The 22,219-nt window shown below is 34.9% G+C and overlaps 1 protein-coding gene across 3 annotated transcripts in view; it reads left to right on the top strand.

Annotated features, from left to right (window-relative positions):
* Window positions 1–22,219, top strand: part of DMD (dystrophin) — a 1,135,346-nt gene that overhangs the window by 394,762 nt on the left and 718,365 nt on the right. For 2 of the 3 annotated variants that reach the window (XM_056512754.1, XM_056512842.1), the window contains exons 8-9: window positions 13,565–13,743; window positions 14,667–14,789. In XM_056512754.1, the coding sequence (XP_056368729.1) occupies window positions 13,565–13,743; window positions 14,667–14,789 (302 nt within the window). The remainder of the gene's footprint in view (window positions 1–13,564; window positions 13,744–14,666; window positions 14,790–22,219) is intronic. The other variant, XM_056512922.1, reaches the window with a different exon arrangement.

Genomic DNA, 22,219 nt, shown 5'->3' with positions numbered 1-22,219 from the left:
ACTTCACTATGTTTAAATAATTGAATGTGCAAAATAAGGAATTGCATACATAGTCACTCATACAGAATTGCAATAGAAATAGTGCACAATGAAATTGGGGAAAAAAATGATGATGCACTGAAGGAAGAAATAAAATCTTTATGTGATACACAAAAAATGAGATTATGCCCCTATCTGGCAATTTCAGTCTGTTACAGCATTTCTATGCTATGTTTGGAGACAAGAGGAACAAATAAAACTTTATTTGCATACCATTAACTTTTATCAAATGCTTATTTTAGAGAAAATGCACTTTTTTGAAAAGAAATGTTTCCTTTGTTCAGTAGCTTAAATGATAGCTGGTTTTAATTTGGCAAATTGGCATTAGACAAGTGGAATCACAAGTATAATTTTCTAGTTGTAATCTGACTTGATGATGTCCTTATTTCAGTCAGGAACTGGGCAGTGGTGGTGCAGCCATAGGGGAGGTTTCACAGCATTTAAGCCAGTCAGCTCTGAAACAATCTCTTTCCTTCCTCTGTCACTGCTCCTCTCTATTATTCCACAGTGAAATGGTTCAGAGCTTAACTGGTTGATAAATATTTACTCTGGTTTTGGTTTGGGTTGTATTTTGTGTTGATTTTATTATGGCTTAACTTTGGAATCTCCTCTTTATGAACTGAGATAAATGTGCTAATGTGTTCTCAAAGCAGAGTTAAGATAGTGCAACATTCGAAAGGTAGGAATTGCAAAACCTGTCCTGGCTTCCTTCCTTAAGCTAAGGTTTAAAGATAAAACTGTTGTGAAACTTCATGCTAAGCTTAAAAAGTCTCAGCCTATCAGTTTACTTCCCACAAAAAGATGTACAGAATGTTCCTTACTCAGAATGAAAGCTGTAGATTAAGAGACTATTTTCTTGGCTTTTCTCTTCTTGTTGCAAGAGGTACTTACTAATATCTACTTTGAAGTCAATGCATGACTTGTTTACTCTTAATTCCTTGGACCATAGGGACAAACTGTCCATATCAGTGTGCTTCATCAGTTTTTATTTTTCCTCTTAAATATATTTTAGCAAATACTAGCTAGGATATAGTCAGTACTGTTAGTCACTATGTCACTATATAGTGCACAGAATAATAATGTAAATGTTTTGGTATTTTCATTGATTTTTAATACTTTATGCACATTGGCAATATGCTGAAATTTTCATGTTTTACATCACTGCAGTTATTTTGTAGATTCACAGATTGTGTGGTCAAACTGAAATGTTATTTTAACATGGTCTGACTCTGTGTATACTGTGGATAAAACAACTTTATTTATTTGCTGGTGAACCCATCTTTGACTGAGTCTATTGGTTATTGGATTTAAGGAAACATATACCTGTCACATGTATAGGTATGGGTACCTCTGAAATCTTACTAGAAAGCTGGATGGCTAATTTTTTCTGTTAAAGACCTATGGATTAAACCCTTTCTTGGAGACTACTGTGATTTTATGTAATGCTTCATTTTCTCAAAGCATTATTCAGAATTAAACCAGATGCCATCCAAGGCATGAATGAATCTTAATGTTTGTATGGAGCATTATCAATGTACTCTCAGGTACACATTATCTGTTCAGAAAATGTTTCATAGTGTTCATCAGCACAAACTCTGCTCATGTAAGAGGGAAATTACCATTCCCTAATTATTTTTTATCATTCTTAAAATCTTCTGAAGTCATTTGAGCACTGCTGTGATTCTTTTGGCTGCTTCTGTTTATTGTACTCTTACCCCTGGTTATATCAATCCTTTCTAAGCAGTTGAGCTGGTGCTTGATGCTCCCTGAGTGGCAGTTCTAGATAAGATGTTTAGGGGAAGCCGATAGCAATCAGCCTCTGGCTGCTCTTTTGGATCTCACAGAAGCACAGGCCTGCAGCAGAGGTTGGCACAAGCTAACCCACACCAGCCCCCAGAGACTCTCTGGAAATTTATGCCCTGAAGAAGAGCCTGTGGAGCAGGTGAGGAGGATGACTCTGTCACAGGAGGCATCAGAGGCAGGTACACCTCAGCCAGGGTGAAGAGGGTGATGTTTCCTGAAGAGTCTCTCTACTCTTTATGTTTGGGCTAAAGGCAGTCTCTCTAGCACTGGGTAATTAAAGAAAGACTTGAAGAAAGTGTTGGCCTCCACTGCTCTTGTTTACAGTCTTAGACTCTGCTCCCATGACTGTAGTCATGAATGTTTCTTATTCTCACCATGGCTCTCTTTGAGCCTTGTACAAGTAGCATTGCTTGTTTGTTTAATTCCTAAGCCTGGAAAAGTAAATTCTAAAACCAAAAGTGGAACTTTTCTACTTTTCAAGCACATCTTCCAATGATCCCTTTTTTTTTTTTAATTCTTTCTTCGCCTCCCCCCCCCCCCCTCCAATGCTATTAAAGTTAAATGATTTTAACTTTAAAAATATATTTTGTTTTGAAAAATATGGACTAAGGCCTGACATAACATAACCTTTTTAGCAATTAGTAGTGCTAAATATATTCAGTTGGTGAATCTGAAGATATGTAATTTATTTCATTTTAAAAAGAGATCCAAGAAAATTAATTTAAGGAAAATTAATTCAAGAAAGTATAATTAGTACTTGTAAGTTAAATATCAAGGGATAGTACACTAATGGTGGAATTAGAAGTTCCACCATCTTTTTCCAGGAGTATATATTTTCTTCACCTTTTACATGTTTTTGTTGCTTTTTTTTAATGCTTAGCCCCTGCTCCATATTTACAAATCCTTCTGCTTTTAAAATATTCATCAACTAATCTTTAGATTTAACCTGGTTATTTTTTGTGTTTCTTCATAATCCTATCTAAGCACATTTTTAGGGTTGTTTGCATTTTCTTCATTAACATAATGCATAATAAATATGTAATACAACTGATAGTTGTTCTAATGCATTCCTAACTCCTATTTACATTATATTGACTGGACTGATTAATCTCCAGCTTTCTTTCATGCTCTGTTGATGTACTATTAGTTGCTAAATATGTATATGTATGCTATATATGCAAAAGCTCTTTTGCATCTTTAGTTTAATGCTTTAGCAGTGTTTCTAAGAATAGTCAGACATGGCACATTATTTTTATCATTATTTTGGACAGGTTATTGCATGGATATATTTCCTCATAATCGAATAATAAAATAAAATTTAAATAAGGCAAGGGAGTGGAGTTCATAGAAAAGTATGAAACTATAGCCTGTATTAAAATAGTATAACTAAGAAATAGTTAGTATGAACTATAATGCAAGAAAGGGAGGAGAATCAGAAAATTTAGGACCTGATTTTTCAGTGATGTCCTGTTGCCTACAATTTCAGGTAAACATTTCATAATAAAGGTTTTACAGAATTCCTCAAGTTCTGTTGTAGTCACTTGGATGCTTTGCTTCTATTCCTTTGCCTTGCTCAGAACCTCACTTTCTGAAGAAGAGAAACTTTTCTGCATTTTAAGCTATATTTCTTCAGGTTTGTTGTGTTTTCTTTTGTCCTTGTGCTAACATTGTCCTTGAGCTTGATGGTTTTGCTGTGGTTGCTTTCACCCCATGATATATTTATAAGGAGCACTCATGTAGCTGCTCTAAACCTTTCTTTGACTAGGCTCTCAATAGGATTTTGTTCTTCTTGACACAATCTACTTAAGACTAACAACTTTTTTTCTGTTCCACTTGTAGTTTATCATTCTTGGACATGTTAGATCCAAAACCAGAATTCAAAATCAAATATTGTGGAATAAAATCAAAATCATGTTTCTTGAAGATGAATTTTGTTTATCTTTCAGAATTTATATTTGGATAAAAAAATAACAAGTCTTGCATTTCAAGGCTGTGATTTCTCTGTTCCTTGCATGCTCAAATGTATGAAGTATTTTCAGGAGATGCTGTTGTACCTAACACTATACATATTTTGTATACTTGCAGCTATTCTGTAAAGTTTGGCAAGTGTAATTTTGAATGTTTGGTGAATGTGAAAGGCTTTGGTTCAGATCTTGAATGCTTTGTCTGCATTTGCTGAACAGCAGATGGATGTGCACTACTAGAGCAGTAAAATGAGCTGTGCTTTGTTTATACTGGGATTCCTATGTAATCTGAAGGGTGGTTACACTCAGAATGTCCCAAAATTTGTATCAGTTCTAGAAACTCTTGAGAACCTTTCCTAACCTTTCATCTTTGAGTCCTGGCAGACTCAACAAGTCTCTGCCATAGCACTCGTTCACAAACTACTACAATGCTTATTTAGGTTCTGAGTGTAGAGACAAGTGTATTTAAAGCATTAAAAACTTAAATTTGTTTGAGTTATTTAATAAAGCCATCCATGAAAATTTTGTGCTCCTAAATTGCTCCTATATTGCATCATAAAGCAATCCTGGAATAGCTGTCTGAGGTGCTGGAATTTTGCTTTCCATTTGTTTCTGTGAGTGAAGACCATGAAGACAATTAATCATTCTGAACTGCTAAAAATGTAAGACAAAAATTTTAGTGAAGTCAGAAACATGTCTAATAATCAAGGTGTTGCTGTAATACTGGTTTCAGGTATCCCATGTAGGCCTTTCTTTTAAAATTTGCCCTTCTGATACATTATCAAGAGGGATTTCCTTTTTTAGAGCACACAGTGCAGCATTATAGTGTTGCCATTATGCTGGCCACTAAATTGTACTGGTAATGTTTTAATACTTATGGTTTTCTATTTATATGTTAAATAAGTTAATGTATTGTGTTTCACATGTGAAATTTGCTATATTTATTTTAATATTGTTTGATACACACATAATATATAATTTGGCATCCCAGTCACACCTGGCTGCTGTTGTTGCATATTTCAGCTATTTCATCTTGCAGGGGACTTTTAAAGCAAATATTATAGATATGATGTCCTCAAATCCAGTCTGATTCCACCAAACTGTAGCATTTTAACTTCTCGTTGGGCTCTCACATGCTGCTCCACACCCACCAGTTTCACACACTCGTTTACTCAGGCTGAGGTTTGCATTGGCTGAAAAAGGCAAGGCACCTCCTTTCTGCTGCATGTTTAAATAGGAGTCATTAGAATGTTGGTTTCTAAATCTTTACATTAGGAATTAACAGACATCCTGCTCTACCCTTAACCTGTTTCTCTGCTTCTCCAACACCAGCCATGTATAAAATTGTTCAGATGTAAATGGAAGCTTACATTTATGCAAAACATGAGCAGAAGTTTCCAGCCTCAGGGTATGGGCTTAAGAAGTTCTGACTGTCAAGCATGAGCAGTTCTCCTCCTCAGATAATCAGACTTAAGGGTTTTTTTCTTAAATTACATTACAGGTAGATTTTAAGTATCTTCCTGGAAAATGGTAATCCTTCAGTCAAAGATTTCATTTTTAAAAAGTACTGGCATGACACATTTTAGACTGCTTTTCCTCATGATCAGCCTAATGCAAAAGATCAGCATATTAATCTATTTGCTGCATCCATGGTGAAATAATCCCTCAAACGTTAAAAATCTGTCCCCTACATCATATATAAGGTTTCTTCTAACCTGTTTCTTCAGCATTTCAATGCAGGAATGACCATTATATTTATATAAATTATTAAAAATTATACCTCAATTTTTTTTAAGCTGTATATCTTTTATTTTTTTTTAGGATGTGCTTTTAAAATGGGAACAGCCTTTTTGCATCTGCTACAGTTAACATTCTTAAAGACCTAATTTTTCATTTTTCATACTGTTTATGTCATAAACACATATAGAAGCCTATATTATCCAGGTAACTGATCTTCATGTAGATGTAGCCACTTAACACAGGCAGTGAGAAAATTCAAGATGTGCAGCCATAAGACTCATCAAGAAACATCTTTGAGTTTAAAACTGACACATCAAATGAATTTTTACACATGAATTTCTGTCAGTGAGGGCTTTTTTTTGTTAAATATCCTATATGTAACTGAATCATAATAGCTATGAATTTTCCCAGTCTGTCATAATGATATTGAAAATCTCTGATTTTTTTTTTTCAGTTGAACTTAGTCAAACTTGCATACTCTGTGGAAGTATGGTCTGTTGAGTATAAACAGTCATGCATTTTAGCTGTAAACAGTACTCTGGCCTAAATTAGTGGAAAACAGGAGTTATTGTTAAAGATGCTAAATCTTGTATTTTTTTCAAAAATATCTAGAATTAATTTTGCACCTGATCTTGACCTATAGTTTAGGAATTTTACTGCACAGAACTTTAGCATTGTCCCTTAAAATGTCTACTTTTTTTTTTTTTTTTTTTTTTTTTTTTTTTTAATCAAAACAAAGCCAAGAACAACATAGCTTCAATTTGCAGCCAAATTGGTCCATCTTGGACTCTTTCTTGTTTAGGTTTCACCCTTTTTTCCACTTTGCTTTTCTCAAGTTTCATATAAAACCAGTTGTCCATAACATTGTAGAGGGGGAAATGTAGAAGTTACCACTAGTACCATTCAGCATTCTGTTTAGTTGGTTTGTGACAGAATTAACCTCAGGTGATTTCAGCTTGCCTCCCTGTCAGAAATAGCACATCTCAGATGGGAATAAAAAGAAGGTCCAGACACTATAGCAGCAGAATCCCTGTTTTTCCCAGTTCTATTTCAAAAGAATGCTTTGTTTCCCAATGTTTTTTTTTTTATTGCACTTGAAGAAGTATTGCCTTCTTGTGCTAAGTATGGAATCATCCATCCAGTATGAACATGGCTCTTTCTATTGTCTATTCAGAATTGTCTGTTTAGATTTCAACTGCCTTTTTCCATTTACCTTATACCATTTTACATTTATGAAAGATTTTACAGTGAAATAAAAGTAATGAATTTATCTCCATATGAGGTTATAAAATCTTTAGTTACTGGATTTATTTCATTCTCTAATTTATTTTTTTAATATAGCTACCTGTGCAGTTTCTCGAGACTAAATATTTATAAAAGCTAAGTGGAAAATGTACAATATTTTGAAAAATTGTCCCATTTAATCTCCCAAATATTAGCCTAGAAAATGTTTCAAATACTCTTAGCAAAATTATGGTTTGGTGACTGCTATTTTACCATTTTTGAATGCTATTCTTGATTCAGAATTCAGGAGTTACACCACATCTCCCTTGGTCTGTCTTCATTTTCAGGATTCTTCAATAGAAACTGGGGGACAGGGTGTATTTTAATTTTCTTTCCTCTGGTACTTCCTGCCCCACCTATCACTGCATTTCTAGATTTTGAAAAATCAAACTGCAGCTTGTATATCAGTTTTGTGAGTCTATTAACTGCTGACTATTATTTATGATTTTAGCAATTTGATGAAAGCCATGCTCACTCTTACCCAATGACAAAAATATTAGTATAAAACATGACATGATAAAAATGTATCGTACCCCAAAATTTTTAAAACTGGTGCTTTATTCCTTTGCTATTTTGACTTCACTTCTTTCCATCTCTATCTTTTCTGCTAAGAAGACAATTACTCTAGATATAGCTTAAGGTACAAAGGTTGTGGTGTTACTAAATCAATGTTTAATATTGTAAGGAATCTGAAAAAGAATAAACAGCACCTTTACTCTTCAGCAGAGGTATTAAGTCTGATTTTTCAGGTTTGAAAAATGGAGATAGCATCAAATTCACTTAACCAGGATAGTGCTGGCATATTAGTCCAAGGCTCCTTCACAGTCATGCAGCAAATCAGAACAGACATTCAGACAGATTAAAGGTATACTCTGCCACCAGATATTTTAATACCAGATACACTTGAATTCTGCAGCACTTTAATTCCACAAATCCTGACCTGTCTCTCTGATTCTAAAAGCAAACACAAATGTGTTAATCTTCTGAGGATATTTTCTTCATGCTTCTGTTGTGACCTTGTTTAATACAACCTACAAAGGACAGCATTTTGAATGTACTCTTAGGTCTTAACCATCAGGTTTAAAATATTTCCTTTTTTTAAGGAAATATCTGTTTAAAAACTAACAACATTTTCCTCTGGGAGTTTCATAGTGGTTTAAGTTTATGGCTATTCAAATCTACAGAAAGGAAGAAAAAGCCAGTGCCACTATTTGTGTAAGTCTTCCAGGCTTCTGTTCTCACTTAATTGTCTGTATGTAATTTGTGCCTTTCACTAGCAGTTAATTTTGTAAAATGTGAATTTTATTCAGCAAAGCAACAGACTGTAATCACTATGCTTATTCATGTAGGCCACTGAATAGCCTTTGAAAAATGTTGACCTTCGCTTTAACTTTGTTTTTAAAATAAAGTTTTGAAGTCATTAGTTTTAATTTCCACATTTCAATATTTACAGTTCTGCCGTATTTCATACATTGATTTTTGTCTATCTCAAAGTCCAGGGCTATTCCTTGAGATTACTTGCAAAGATTGCCTTCATTTTGAATTTAACATGCAATCTACTGGTGGAGTAAAAAAAAAAAAAAAAAAAAAACCAGAGCAGAAAATAATTACAGGTTTAAAAAAATAAACAAAAAGGTCAATAATTGTGAGTAGACACTGCAGTTACTGGCTGACCTTTCAGAGACTGTAGAGTTTATTGCTTTGAGGTCTTAGTGGCAGCAATGAGTGTCAGTAAACCATTACATCCTCTATTATTCCTGCCATTATCATACTATTGATATAAACATGGATTGTAGGAAAATGCCTTGAGACCAAGTGGAGACTGAAAAGCAAAAAACTTTATAATCTTTGCCTGATAAACTTGCTTGTTTCTTGGTGTTGCTATTTATAGGCTCATGTTTTCACAGTCAGGGAATTAAGTCACCAGTAAGAGCAAATCTCATACAGGCCTCATGAATTCTGTCATAACTTACTGTCTGTAAATAGACTTGTTAAATGATCAAAAGTATGCACTTGGAGTAAAAATTACCAAGTTTAAAATTTCCCACCTTTTTGTATTTGTTTTTTTCCCCTTAGTTATGGGGGCAACATTTTCAAGATACTTTTTATTCCTAGCTTTCTAACTCATTATTTTGGATATGAAATCTTACTTTCTTTTTTTGCTTTTTTAAGACTAAGCTGTTTCATTTTTACTAGTACAGTCTCATGCACTTTCAATTGCAAATTTATGTTCATCCAAATAAAAACCAGATCAAAATATATACCTTGAGTTTTATGAAAGCTCTTTCAAAATGTTTTGGTGAGTCAGGCAGATTACCACAGATTTTTGAACATGCTTTGCAAAGTTCACCCTTGTCCTTGAGTCTGAAAGGTAAAATAAAAGTTACATCTGAGTTGTGGCTGCACTTTTATAAATGCTTTTCTGTGCCCTCATCTTTGATCCTGTGGCCAAGGCTGGTGCCACACAATGAGTGGCCATATGAATGTGGAAATAGCTCCTGTAATGAGTTGACATCATAGAAAAGTAATCATTTATATATCTGTTAGATTTCTATCTTATCTCGGGGATCTGAGAGCTTCTGCTTTCTAAACAGGTGCATTTAGAAATAACAGTAGAACCTGTAAAAAGTATTAATGTTGTATTTAAAAAAGCCTTTTAAAAACCCCAAAATCCACTCTGATAGAAGAAATTACAACAGCCTTTATTTATTGGAAAAAAAACCCCACATAATCTCTGAAAATTCAAATCAGTTTTGAGAATCTCAATTTTTTTTTGTGGAAGGGAAGGCAATGTTTTTTATTTAGCAAAGTTTTTAAAAGTTCATTTGGGATAGCAGCAGGTAATATTTAAATATTGTGGTTTTCTATTACTATTGTAATAGAAGCAAATGATATTAGATGGTGTATAGGATTTTGAAATTAATTTTCTATGTTTTTTTCTTTGTGATTCTGTGAAAATCCTAGCTGCTTCTGTTGAGGACAGAGGTTTTTTTGTGCTTTTAGGGCTCAAGTCTTATCTTGCTTCTCAGTACTATGTATGGTAAAATATGTTTCAGAATTTGTCTCTCAATCTAAAGAAACCAGATCAGCAATTTGTGTACAGAAATATAACCTTTCTGGCAGTGCAGCAGGTGTGTAAGCTCTTCTCTTTCAAAGTTTCTTTGCTACTGGTTTGATACAAAGAATAAACACAAATAGTAAAACTACTTGACACAAATAGTGTCGGAGCTGTTAGTTGGTCAGAGCTTGGTGAAAGCAAAATATTATTAAAAAGGAACAGTTATATTGGTAGCCATGTATTTGAAATTTTCAAGAAGCATTTCCATAAACACTTATAACTTGTGCTCTGTGCATGGCTTTGTATATATAATGTAACACTGTGTAGGAAAATGCTGGATTCTTTTGTGTTGCTAGACCTGTATTTTTTGGTATGGAACTTATTTATGTGTTTTATATCCTCCTCATTTCCACTCATCCCCTAATGTTAGCAGGGATTTCATCATTGACCAAACACAGATGCAAGAACCAAACCACTTGTGAAAAACAAGGCTTATAAAAATTTGCTGCTGGATCACTTTTTGTAGAGTTTGATATATTTAGAAAATAATTAGTTTGAGAACACTTCAGGTTTATTGTGGTCATCCTTAACAAACAGGCAGTCTTCTAGTTATGCTCATCAGTAAAAACAATAATATTTGCTAATAAAAACACAGCTGCAGTGAACTTTTTATCAGGCAAATTACTTCCCAAATTAAACCTGTAATAACCCTGGAAAGGCAACTGCACTTAAACAGCAGTGGGTTTGGGTTATCTTTCATTACTTTAATGTTCCGAGGTGAAGTCAAATTCTTTCTGCTCTTTTGGAAATTGGTGCCAAGTAACTGCTTTTCTAGATGAACTGGATCTTATTTTACATTAAAATTCATGGTCAAAATTGAGCTGTTCTGGTGTCTTCTTAGGCTCAGACAGGCATTTTGGCCCATATATCAAAATAGGTGTTTTGTTTTATTTGTCTGTATTTTGTGAATTTGACTAGAGACCTTTCCTGGACAATCTAATCTCTCTAAATGGTGGGGGTGAATATGTTTTCAGGGGGAGCACATAAAGTTAGGGTCTTACAAGGTAATTTTATTTCTTTTATGATAAAGGATGCTCAAAAAGCCACGTCTTAATAAATAATCCATGGATTGCAAAATATATCAAGATTAGTTGTCTGAACAATACGGTTCATGTGGCACATTTCAGTTTAATTCACTGTTTTCTTTTGAAATATATTAATCTGTGAATATAAAGTTTAGTACTGAAAAAGTCTTCTTTCAATAACTGGAACACTCATCTTGGAAACTTTTGCAGTACTGTGGTGTAACCGTCTCTTATTAAAGAACTGGGATGGTTTCCAGAGCTTTCCAAAGTCTTTCAGATTCTATATTGATAAACATGTTAATATAATTTCTGCAAACCTTATAATGCTTCCCATTTTAAACTCTCTTTTGACTTGTAGTCCATTTTTTTTTCATTCTTTTTATTCTTTTCAATCCTACTCTGGATAGTCTTTGTCAAGAAAACTGATGAGAATTTTCTGAAAGAATTGTCTCTGAGTTGAATTTGAGAAGATAAATTGGTCTGGGAGGAAAATAAAACATTCCTGGATAATTTTCTCAATATTAGTATTGAAAAAGTGTCATAATCTACATATCTTGACTTAGTTTTATTAAAAATATTCTGTGTTTTCCACAAGTTTGATGTTTTTTAAAAGCTGTATATTGATATGACATATATTTTTGCCTCAAAAATGAAAGTAGACATATTTACAAAGAAATAGTGAACATCCTTGCAGGAAAATGCTTGAATTTCAATTTATTTACTGTCTAGCTACTAGGATTTCAAATAGCCATCCGACTCAGCAGGTGGTGAAGGTAGTACATGAGAGTAGGGTTCAAAAGAAGAAAATATGAAGGCAGAGTATAGCAGAAATCATTCCTGCTCTGATAATTCAGGAGGCCATGACTATGGTTGTTTAACTATTTGTTATAATTTAAAAATTAAATAATTTCCTATTTGCTAGTGGATTTTGGCAGCCGCATATGAATTTCTTATTTGTCAGGTAGAATAGGTAAACAATTTTTGGGATGTATATTATTTGCTAAGTACTCATTTTATTTGTTGTGTGAGATATTTTTGTAGATAAATGATAAGGTATTTGCTCATTTGGTTAACAGGACATTTTGGAAGGGAGAATATTTAACAAACAATTGAAAAATCACAGTTGGTACTAATCATCCAGCATGTATTCTTCCCTGTAGGAAGGCATGAATATTCATGTAAACATCAATTACTAGTGGACACTAAGTATAACAAAATGGTGTTTGAATATTCAAGAGAAGACAAGAAGATGCTTATAGTAAAATACTTATATTATAGAAGTAGGAAGGTTAGAGGTAATGTGCCATTTTTCCAGACAATGTTATATAGAACTAAACCTTCAATTGTCTCTCATAAAGTACCAAGCAAAGATATGGAGATGGGTCAGAAAGCCAAACCAAAATTATTGATATAATGTCTCTTCTTAATTTCCAAGTATATGTGAAGCTTTTAATACAGGTGCCTTCCCTCTTGTCCATTCCACATTCTAGGCAGAGAGAATGAGACCCCACATTGTAGAAGTATTGATTTATTTTATTTTTCTGTGAACTCAAATCTTAGCTAAGACAGGATTGATTTAAGACAGTAAAAACTCATAATTCTTGGCTTTCTGCCAGCGCTCATGTTAAAACATTTATGGAATTAATGATAAATTTCTTGTACAACTGTCCTTTTACATCTTCATTCAGTAGACTGAGTGTAGGAAGTAAGTATCAATGGCAAATAACAAAGTAACTATTTCAAAGAGCTGCCACATGCCTTACATTTTTACAAATCGTTATTGACTTGAATTGTTGAGTCAGAGAAAGTGCTTTTTCTGCTGATATATATCATGGCTATGGGCAGAAGCTGAAATTGTCTTTGTATTCATACAAAGTATCTTGTACTGACTGCTAAAGACCATAGAGATTTTACAGGGTTTTTTGGGGTTGTTTTTTTGTTTTTTGTTTTTTTTTTGTTTTGTTTTGTTTTGGGTTTTTAAAAAAGTTTTTCTATTTTGTATTTTAATGCCTGTGAACACCATGTTCCTTTGATGTTCCACAGATTTCATGAAGAATGCAAGACTGAGTGGAATATAAAAGCTATGTAGCTTTATTGTAGTTTGACTTCAATTGTTGGTTTTTATTAACCCATTCACAACAAAAACTGGTAATTTTTTCCCCCCTACATCATTGTTGCTTTCAGTGGCTAAATGATATGGGGAGAAAGTAAAAGGCATGACTTGGAAAATAAGGTTGTCCTTACTTTTTTATAATTGCAGTACTTATACAGCACAAGCAAATACACTTTTGCCTATGTCTAGTCCAACTTAATGGGGATCACAGTGTCAAATTGCATTTTGACACAAGAAATATAGATGGAAGGGTCACACTGGATGAAATAATGTTACCTGTATAAACTTTGGCTCCTTCTCATTGATATGCAAGTTTGTTCTGCAGTTTTGGAACTGTTGGTAAGGTTCTAATTAGTCTCTAGAGTATTCATGTGGACAATAGGTTGCTCATTAGTCTGTCAACTTTCCATGAAACTAACGGACTATTTCTCATGTCGAATGTGGGAAGTGAAATGACACATGTTAATTTGCCTTCCAGATGTTGCAACTGCCTGTCCAGATAAAAAGTCCATCTTAATGTATGTGACTTCACTCTTTCAAGTCCTGCCGCAGCAAGTCACCATGGAAGCCATCAGGGAGGTGGAGATGTTACCAAGGCGTTCAAGGGTCACCAGAGAAGAGCACATAGAAGTACACGAACACCATTTTTCACAAGAAGTGAGTTTCATTTTTCTGCTTTCATCTTGCTGTTTTAAAGTTGTTTCCCTGCCTACCCCATGAGTTTTATGTTAAATGGCCAGTGGAAGGCAAAAACCCCATGGGCATAATGGGCAAAGTCTCATCAACAGGCAAGTCAAATGTACTTCTCTGCATTTTTCTTCCATACTGGTTTTCATCTCACACCAGACTGTTTTAAAAATTGCTATTTAGCAAGTAAGTGCTTTGCACTTGAGTTATACAGCTTTGCGCATTTTGATGGTGGCAGGAAGCCTAAAAATAAATTTGGGGAGGCTTACATTTAAAATAAAAAAATTGAAACATCTTTACCTTTTTAGAGAATAGCAGTAGACATTCCTCCATAGTCATGATATGTTTTCAAATTTTTACCATTTTATTTACAATGGCTTGAATTTTAAAACTGTTTACTGTTGTCCTCTCAAAAAACTCACGTAATGTTTGAAATTAATTTATGATTGCAATGTCAGATTTTTTTACTGAAAATATCAGACAGCCTTTGCTGAAGTGTTTAGTGCATTTTAGGCTTAGTTTATTTGTCTGAATTTAATCTGTATGGGATGCTCACTCTCGTCTAGAGTACTGAGCAGATCAGTATTGGCTCTGTTTATTCAAGATGTGTCAAAAGATCACTTGGTTTTTGAGCCTCTGCTTGTAAATTATAAAGAAGCTTCACTTTACATTGGTATTCTGCTGGTGTTGAGTCCTGACAATTTGTTGCTTTTGGTAAGGGTGTCAGATTTAATGACAGGTTTCCTTAATACTGTCCCGTTTTGCCTGTTGAATACCAACACTGTCCTTGAAAAATGACTTTTCTGCTTCTTTTTCTTCAGTTGCTCCTAAAATCAATATTTACTTCTACAATCCATGCTCCTACCCATGTGTACGTTCTAATTTATTCGTAGATCACAGTCAGTGCACCCCAGGGACCTTCGCCTTCTCCCAAACCGCGGTTCAAAAGTTACGCGTATGCACAAGCCGTGTATGTCACATCCCCTGACCAAAAAAGGAGGCAGGTTCCTCCACAGGTCTGTCAATATTGCAATCTTTTGAGAGAGTTGTTACGTTAAGCTCATGCTTGGAGTGAAAGAGCTTGTGCGTTTTGCTTCCACCTGATCTTAATGATCTACTTTTTCCAGGACTTTTTTCTGTTGGGTGGTTACTTTTTCCTGCGTATTTCTGCATGGCTGGCAATAGCTGTTGTGCTGATTGTAGGGGGAAGATTAACATTCAACACTGCTGTTTCAGAATCATAAACTTCTTTCTTTGTTCAGTCATTTTTGAAAATAGTACATACATTGCCTTAAAACGTATTAGAAGAACAAATCTAACATAAACCATATTTGGCATCTATTATATTACAGCCTCAGGTTTAGTTAAAGAAAAAAGTCATTGGCTTTCTCTTTCTAACCCTTCCTATTAAAAAAAATTGTAAGTGATGGCATTTCTCAGAAGCTTGCTGTAGTTAGAAAATAAGGTGAAGCAAACATTACATTTAACCCTGGATTATTAGATTACAACAGTTGGTCATTTTTATCACAAATGGCATCTTGCTGATACTGAGGTTAAGTAAGGGGTTATGTTTGATTTCTACTTATTTTATTTTTTACTTTTTAATAGCTGGGGTTGTTTAATAAACCTTGTTTCAAGTAATCCTTATAATGAGAATTTCTATAGCTGAATTTTTATAACTTCTGACAAGTACAAGACCCAAAGGTCATATTGTGTACTGCAATGTGCTTTCCTTTCATTACTTCAGGGAGAAAAGATCTGTGTGCATGTGGCACTAGAGTTCAAGTTTGCCTCTGGGTACTTAATTCTGTCCAACATCCAAAAATGTATTGCAAAATTATACTTCTATTCAACATTGTGTATTCAAATCTACTGTTCAAGTGAAGGTATTTTATTGAATAATGGCTTGCTTTAAATACTCTGGAACAGAAATCCTGTGCATAAAAGAATAAGTCCTGTTACATTATTCTAACAGCAAATGTGTTGCAGGGATGAGTCACACAGCTTTGAAACAAGATGTTTAAAACTATGGTAATAGTTTTGTTCTACTTAGACACTATACAGAAATTTTAGAGTAATGCAAAGTTATTATATAGAATAGTTTTTTTTTCTTTTTTTGGGATACTTTTGTTGCAGGTTTTGTCAGGGCCTCCACCACCAAAATTAATGTATAAACTGAAATAGATGAAGTCATTTCTACAGAGCATGGGTGCTGAAATTTACTAAGATATAATTTGGTTATTCAGTCTGCATCTTGCATTCCAGTTTTCGGAACTCTTCTTTCTGAATTTTGAAACTTCATCTACTACATATTTATGCAATAATTAATACAATAATATTATAATTCTACTAATTTGGCAGAAGCTGAAGACCTAACCAGAATCTGAGCCAAATTGTGCTACAGCCACAACAGATATTGACAAATGGAAAGCATTCACTTAAGAATCCTTTGGGAAAACCCCCAGGCAAATTCTCATCATAATCAAGATAAACTTGAATTACAAATAATAGCAATTAACATCCCAAATCAATACATGGAATTCTTAGTCTATAGTTATTTTTTTCCTTTAGCTATGTTTTCCTTAAAGAAGAGCTGTTAAACCTCTTAAAGCAAGTTTATAATTCTGGTTAAATAGTGGTTGATATTTTTTCTCCAGATACATGGGGCTGGCTTTTATTTAACTAAATAAAATAATTATTATTTCATTTCTTAGTAGCCTTTCAATTTTCTGGTAACTATATTATGACTTTTGGATACCATTACAAGTAGTGCAATTGCCTTAAGATTTCCAATAAAATCTACTTCTCTAGAGGACTGTAATAAAAAAGTCAAAGGAATTCAACCTTTTTTTTCTCTTGACTTTTAAAGTTTAAGAAATTGACTGTCATTTCCATCTACTTATCAAAGAAAAGTTTATTAGATTTGGTTGGCTGTGGCCTGTCAATTTCTATGGTGTATTCAGTGCTGTCATGGAGAGGAAATTCTCACAAATTATTCCGATCTTCTGTTGAAATGATGGAAACATTCTTTTTTGATCTGTGCAAATTTTCAGCTTATAGGACTTGAATATTTTCCCCAAAGTAATCGTAATTAAATAAAACATCTTTCCAAAAAGTTTGATCACAATTCTGCAAATATGACCAAATACAGCTTTTGATACATGTCATACATTTGCTTCATATGTCAGTTGTCAGAAATTTTAATAGGTATGAACTCTAATTCTCTGAGTTCCATATTGGCAAGAAGGAATAGCATTTCCTTTTGCACCACCATTTGTCAAAACTCTTTCTCTTCTATCTTCTACTCTTGTCTGTTATTTTATGTCACGTTTCACTTTATTTCACTTTCCTTATCTTCACACTTTCTAGTAGTTTCATATCTTATGTGCCTTCAAATTCACCCTTCCTTTCTGAATTCTTACTCTATTGCTCAGGAGGGTACTTGCAAGACCTAGTATTTCCATTGTGCTATGGCCAGACAAGTTTTGGTTTTTTAACTTGGACATTTTTCAAATCCAAAAACAATCATTGCTCTGCAAACCTGTTCACTCAGTGCCTTCTTGTTCAGTCAGTGCTCCACCACCTCTCTTTGAACCAGTGAAGCATTTTCAAATGCCAGAGATAACATGAATAATTTTCCTGCTAAAATGCAAGAAAAGTTTTCCTCCTTTACCTTATTTACTGAGACAGTGTTCATAAACTCATGGACATCTTGGGACAGGAATCCACTTCTCAAACCTGAATCCTTGAATTTCCTGAATGAACACTAAAAAAGGTCCAACAGAAAATATTTGTTGACAGTTTTTAGTTACCGTTTGGCAATTAGAAAAGGCATGCTTGAATTTGAAGGGCTGTGTTTTGTCTTTTGTGCACTCTCTGTAATAAGGCTTCACTTATAAATATCCAGCTTAACATACAAATAAAAGGATTGTTGGGTTAATTTTCTGAGACATTTTAAAGTCTTCATTTAAAACTACTCATTGTCTTCTGTTTATATTTATGAAAGCACAGGGGTTTCTGGTATTGATTTATCTCATTGAACACCTGACCAAGAAGAATGCTGTGCTTTGGTTTATCAGCGCAATTCCTACTATTGATCCCAGGCAAAACTCCTATCTCGCTGCTTTGTACTTGCTACCTAGACAGAACATTAAATATACAACCTTAAATGGGTTCAAGGTAAAAAAAAGAAATTGTGAAACACTTGATGTACTTGGAAAATAAACTTTTTATTATATGGAGTCATAGAATCATGAATCGTTTAGTTTGGAAAACACATTTAAATATGAGTCCAATTTACCCTAACACTGACAAGTCCACCACAAAAACATGTCTCTAAGCCCCACATCTACAGGTCTTTTAAATTCCTTCAGAGTGGTGACTCTACCAGTTCCCTAGGCAGACTGTTCCAGTGCTTGCTAACCCTTACAATGACAAAATTTTTCCTGCTGTCCAATGTGAAACTCTCCTGGCACAACTTGAAGCCATTTCATCTCCTTCTATCTCTTGTTATGTGGAAGAAGAGGCCAACCTCACTACAAACCCTCTTGAAGTAGTTGTAGGAGTGATAAGGCCCCAAGGACCTCCTTTTCTCCAGGCTGAGCACCCCCAGCTCCCCCAGCTGCTCCTCATCACACTTGTGCTTCAGACCCTTCCCAGCTCCACTGCCCTTCTCTGGACTCGCTCCAGCCCCTCAATGCCTCTCTTGTAGTGAGGTGCCTAAAATTGGAGACAGGATTTGAGTTGTGGCCTCACCAGTGCTGAGCACAGGAGGACAATCCCTGCCCTGGTCCTGCTGCCACTCTGTTGCTGATCCAGGCCAGGTGCCATTGGCCTTCCTGGCCCCCTGGGCACACCTGGCTCATGTTCAGCTGCTGCTGACCAGCACCCCCAGGTCCTTGTTCCCCCAGGCACCTTTCCAGCCACACTGTCCCACACTTTTAAGACTTTCCTGGGGTTATTGTGACCCAGGTGCAGAACTTGGCACTTTGCCTTGTTAAACCTCAGGCAGCTGGCCCATCAATAAGCCTGTCCAGATTCCTCTGCAGGACCTTCCACCTTCCAGCAGATCAATACACCAACCCAACTCGGTGTCACCTGCCAGCTGAGTGAAGGCGACCTCTATTCCTATTGAAAAAACAGTGCTGAAAATATAAGCATTGAAAAAACAGGGATGAACAAAATCTGTATTTTGAGACTGGTACTTCTGTAAATAAGCTTCTGACAGGTCCTGTCAGAAAGGTGAGTCTGAGTTTGGCTGCCTTAAAATATTTACTCAAAACTAAGCCCATTGATCTCTATGATTGTAGATTTTTTGTTCTTTTGGCAGGACTTATGTTTTGTTCATTCCACATTTCACGAAATACTGTTTTTGTGCAGAATTAAGTCTTTAATGTTTCATCTGATAAGTTTCAGTATATTTGAATTGAAATAATTTGAGATGAAGTAGTGGTGAATGGGGACAGTATTTGCTGACTCATAATGATTTGATTTGGGTCCTAAGAATTAGGGGCTTCACCTCAGGCTTCAGCCTTGTCATGATTAGTTTGTAAGAAATTCCAGTCATTTCTTGTGTTTTACAGAAATATTGTAATGCAATTTGCTTGTGTTTTCTGGTTTTTTGTTTTTTTTGTTTTTTTGTTTTTTGTTTTTTGTTTTTTTTAATGTGGATTTTACCAAGTTTCTCTAGTCCATAACTCTAATAATTAACTTGAAAAGTCACTAAAAGTTCCTTTTAAAATTAAGTTGAATTTATTCCCACAGCACAGAACCCTTCTGTCAGTCTTGCTCTTGAGAATGGTGGTTTTCTAGACCCTTAATTTTTTAGACCCTTTAATTTGGCACACCTTTGGTCTTCTGCCAGCAATTTAACTTCTTTAAAGCTACTCTGAGACCTCCTTTTTGGAACTCTTCAGGCCTCATCTGTGCTGCAGAATTTAGTGGTACATCATCACAGGATTGTCTTATTGCTCTCTTTTGTACTAAACCAGATCTTTCTTTTACTTAGAAGTTATGATCTAAATAGTGTCCTGTTTACCTAATGGTAAAGCCCTCTTTTGGAGAGGCAAGACAGTTAAATACAGCCATATAGATGTTTAATTCCAACTTTCTGATAATTTTACTAATGTAAGATACTTATGACAGAAAATATCCCATTGTGACAGCACTGGGAGGACTTTATGGCACAACTCAAAGTAGAATTCTTGAAACTTCAGAAATATTGAATTATCTGCATATTTAGCCATTAGATCATGACGGATATAATTTGGGCAACGAGTAAAATGATAGCTCCAGGTGTCAGCCTAGGTATTCTCATTTAAATAGAAACAGAAAACTAGGAACTGTTTCTGTAGAGCTAAGTAAAATCCCTAGGATTTAGGCTAAGCATAATAAAATAGCAAAATTTACCACCAGAACAAGGAAATGGAGAGATGGAAAAATCAAGCTGAGTGCAAGTCTTCTGTATTTCTTAGGGAGCTCTCCTGGATGCCATGTGTTCAAGGAACAGTTTGAAATATGATGAAGCAAACATTTTCAAGTGTGGTTATATATTTTTATACTTTCAATAGCTGTCTGGAAAATAGATGGTTTCTTGTCTGAGCCCAGAGGACTGTCAAGATAACAGTTGTTTCCTGTCACTGCTTTGTGTGTAGACACCAACAGCAGTTCTAATTTTTGTGTGTGTTTGTTTTGTTGGTTTTTTTTAATGTTTACTGTAGATTTTTTTTCCAGGAGTTTTGTTGTCAAAAATGTTAGTACTCTCATGGGTAAGCGTTAACTTCTAGTGGATCTAATTTCCAATATATCAGAGCTTTTAGTCTAGTTCAGTTCACAAACTGATTCATTTGGATTCCACTATAGCTGAGCCCATGAGCTCTCAACTTCTCTACTGGGGCAGAATGGTTGCTGCTGTTCCAGCCATCAGGTTGAGCTCTACCACCACTTTACATTTACAGATGTTGGACATCACTGACCAAAATTCTTAGACATTACCTGTTACTTGTCTCCACACATCTCTCTTGCCCAGCAACAGCACAGGAGGAAATGCTATGAAGCTGCATCAGGGGAAGTTCAGAGTGGACGTGAGGAAAGGGCTCAGAGGATGGTCAGGGACTGGAACCAGGTCCCCAGTGAAGTGGTCATAGTACCAACCTGTAAGAGTTCAAGCAGAGCCTGGATGTTGCTCTTAGTCAAATGATTTAGTTTTAGGTAGTCCTGTGAGGAGCAGGGAGATGGAACCAATCCAACTCAATTTGAGATATTCTATAATTCTCTGTTCTACAGGATATTTTCTTACTTTCAGGATCTTTCTTCTAGTCAGCATCTTTTCCACCTTATTTCCAAATTCCATTCTCTTCCCTGACACCAGTTCTTTTCAGGTGCTTCTTTTCATCAGCAGGTGATCTTTGCATAACCATGAGACCACAGCTTTCCCAGTCTAAACAGTCTCTGGGCACAAGCACAACTCATGATCAGCCTCACCAGGAGGGCTTCTGTCCTCTGTCTCTTCAATAATGGTGGGATTTAGAGCATGCTAAGCCACATTAGACCATTTGTTAGCTAAACTTGCAACCAGTCCCAGCTGCTTGTAGCTGGCAAGTAGCAGGAATCAGCCCAGGAGCTCAGAAGTGTAATTTCAGACTTTCAGCTAACTCTGCTCCAAACATCTTTGCACAGTTATCTAATCCCTGTTCAAGTTCCTGTTCACATTCAGTAGTGAAGGTGGGTTTTTTTTCCACCTCTAATGGATAATGACAACTCTTTAGTTTGTCATAAAAAGAGATTACTTACTGACTTTCCTATCCCTTTTACCTTTTGCTTTTAACTGACCATAAAAAACATGTAAGAGAAACCTTTATTTTTTGTGTAAGTCTTTATCAACTAAATTTTTTTCCTTAAAATTGTTGTAAAGCTTGTTTAACAAGGGATACTGGAAATGTAACATGGAATTTCCCATGTGATCTCTTAGTGTATTCCTTACTGACTGATAAGAGAGGGTAACATGTTTTTCATAAAGTTAAAATTTCTAGATAAAATATATCTGCTGTATATTCAGATTTAATCTAGTAATTAAATAAATTCATAATGTCATAATCATGAGTGTGCCTGTAACCAGTTGGAATTATTTAAGAACAAAACAATTTTCTAATAAGTAAACTTGATTTGCATTACTTTTAAACTGAAAGGTTTCTGTGATTTCTTTTTTCCTATTAGAAACATGGAAATGTTATACCAGTCGTTTCCTGATTACATTATTGGTAAATGTATTTTTGTACAGACGACTGTACATACCTTCAATAACACTTTTACCTTGGCTATTTTTTTCTTACAGTTTATATTTAGGTGCTTTTAACTAGCTTCAGTGCTATTCTAAGTTCCATCCATATTTTGTTTTTTAAAGCACACTTAACAAGAGTCTTAATTTCAAATTTGAACAGTGATTCAA

The sequence above is a fragment of the Oenanthe melanoleuca genome, chromosome 1 (assembly GCF_029582105.1).
Source record: "Oenanthe melanoleuca isolate GR-GAL-2019-014 chromosome 1, OMel1.0, whole genome shotgun sequence".
Taxonomy (NCBI): Eukaryota; Metazoa; Chordata; class Aves; order Passeriformes; family Muscicapidae; genus Oenanthe; species Oenanthe melanoleuca.
Note: the sequence above shows the minus strand (reverse complement) of the source record. Positions and strands in the feature narration are given on the sequence as shown.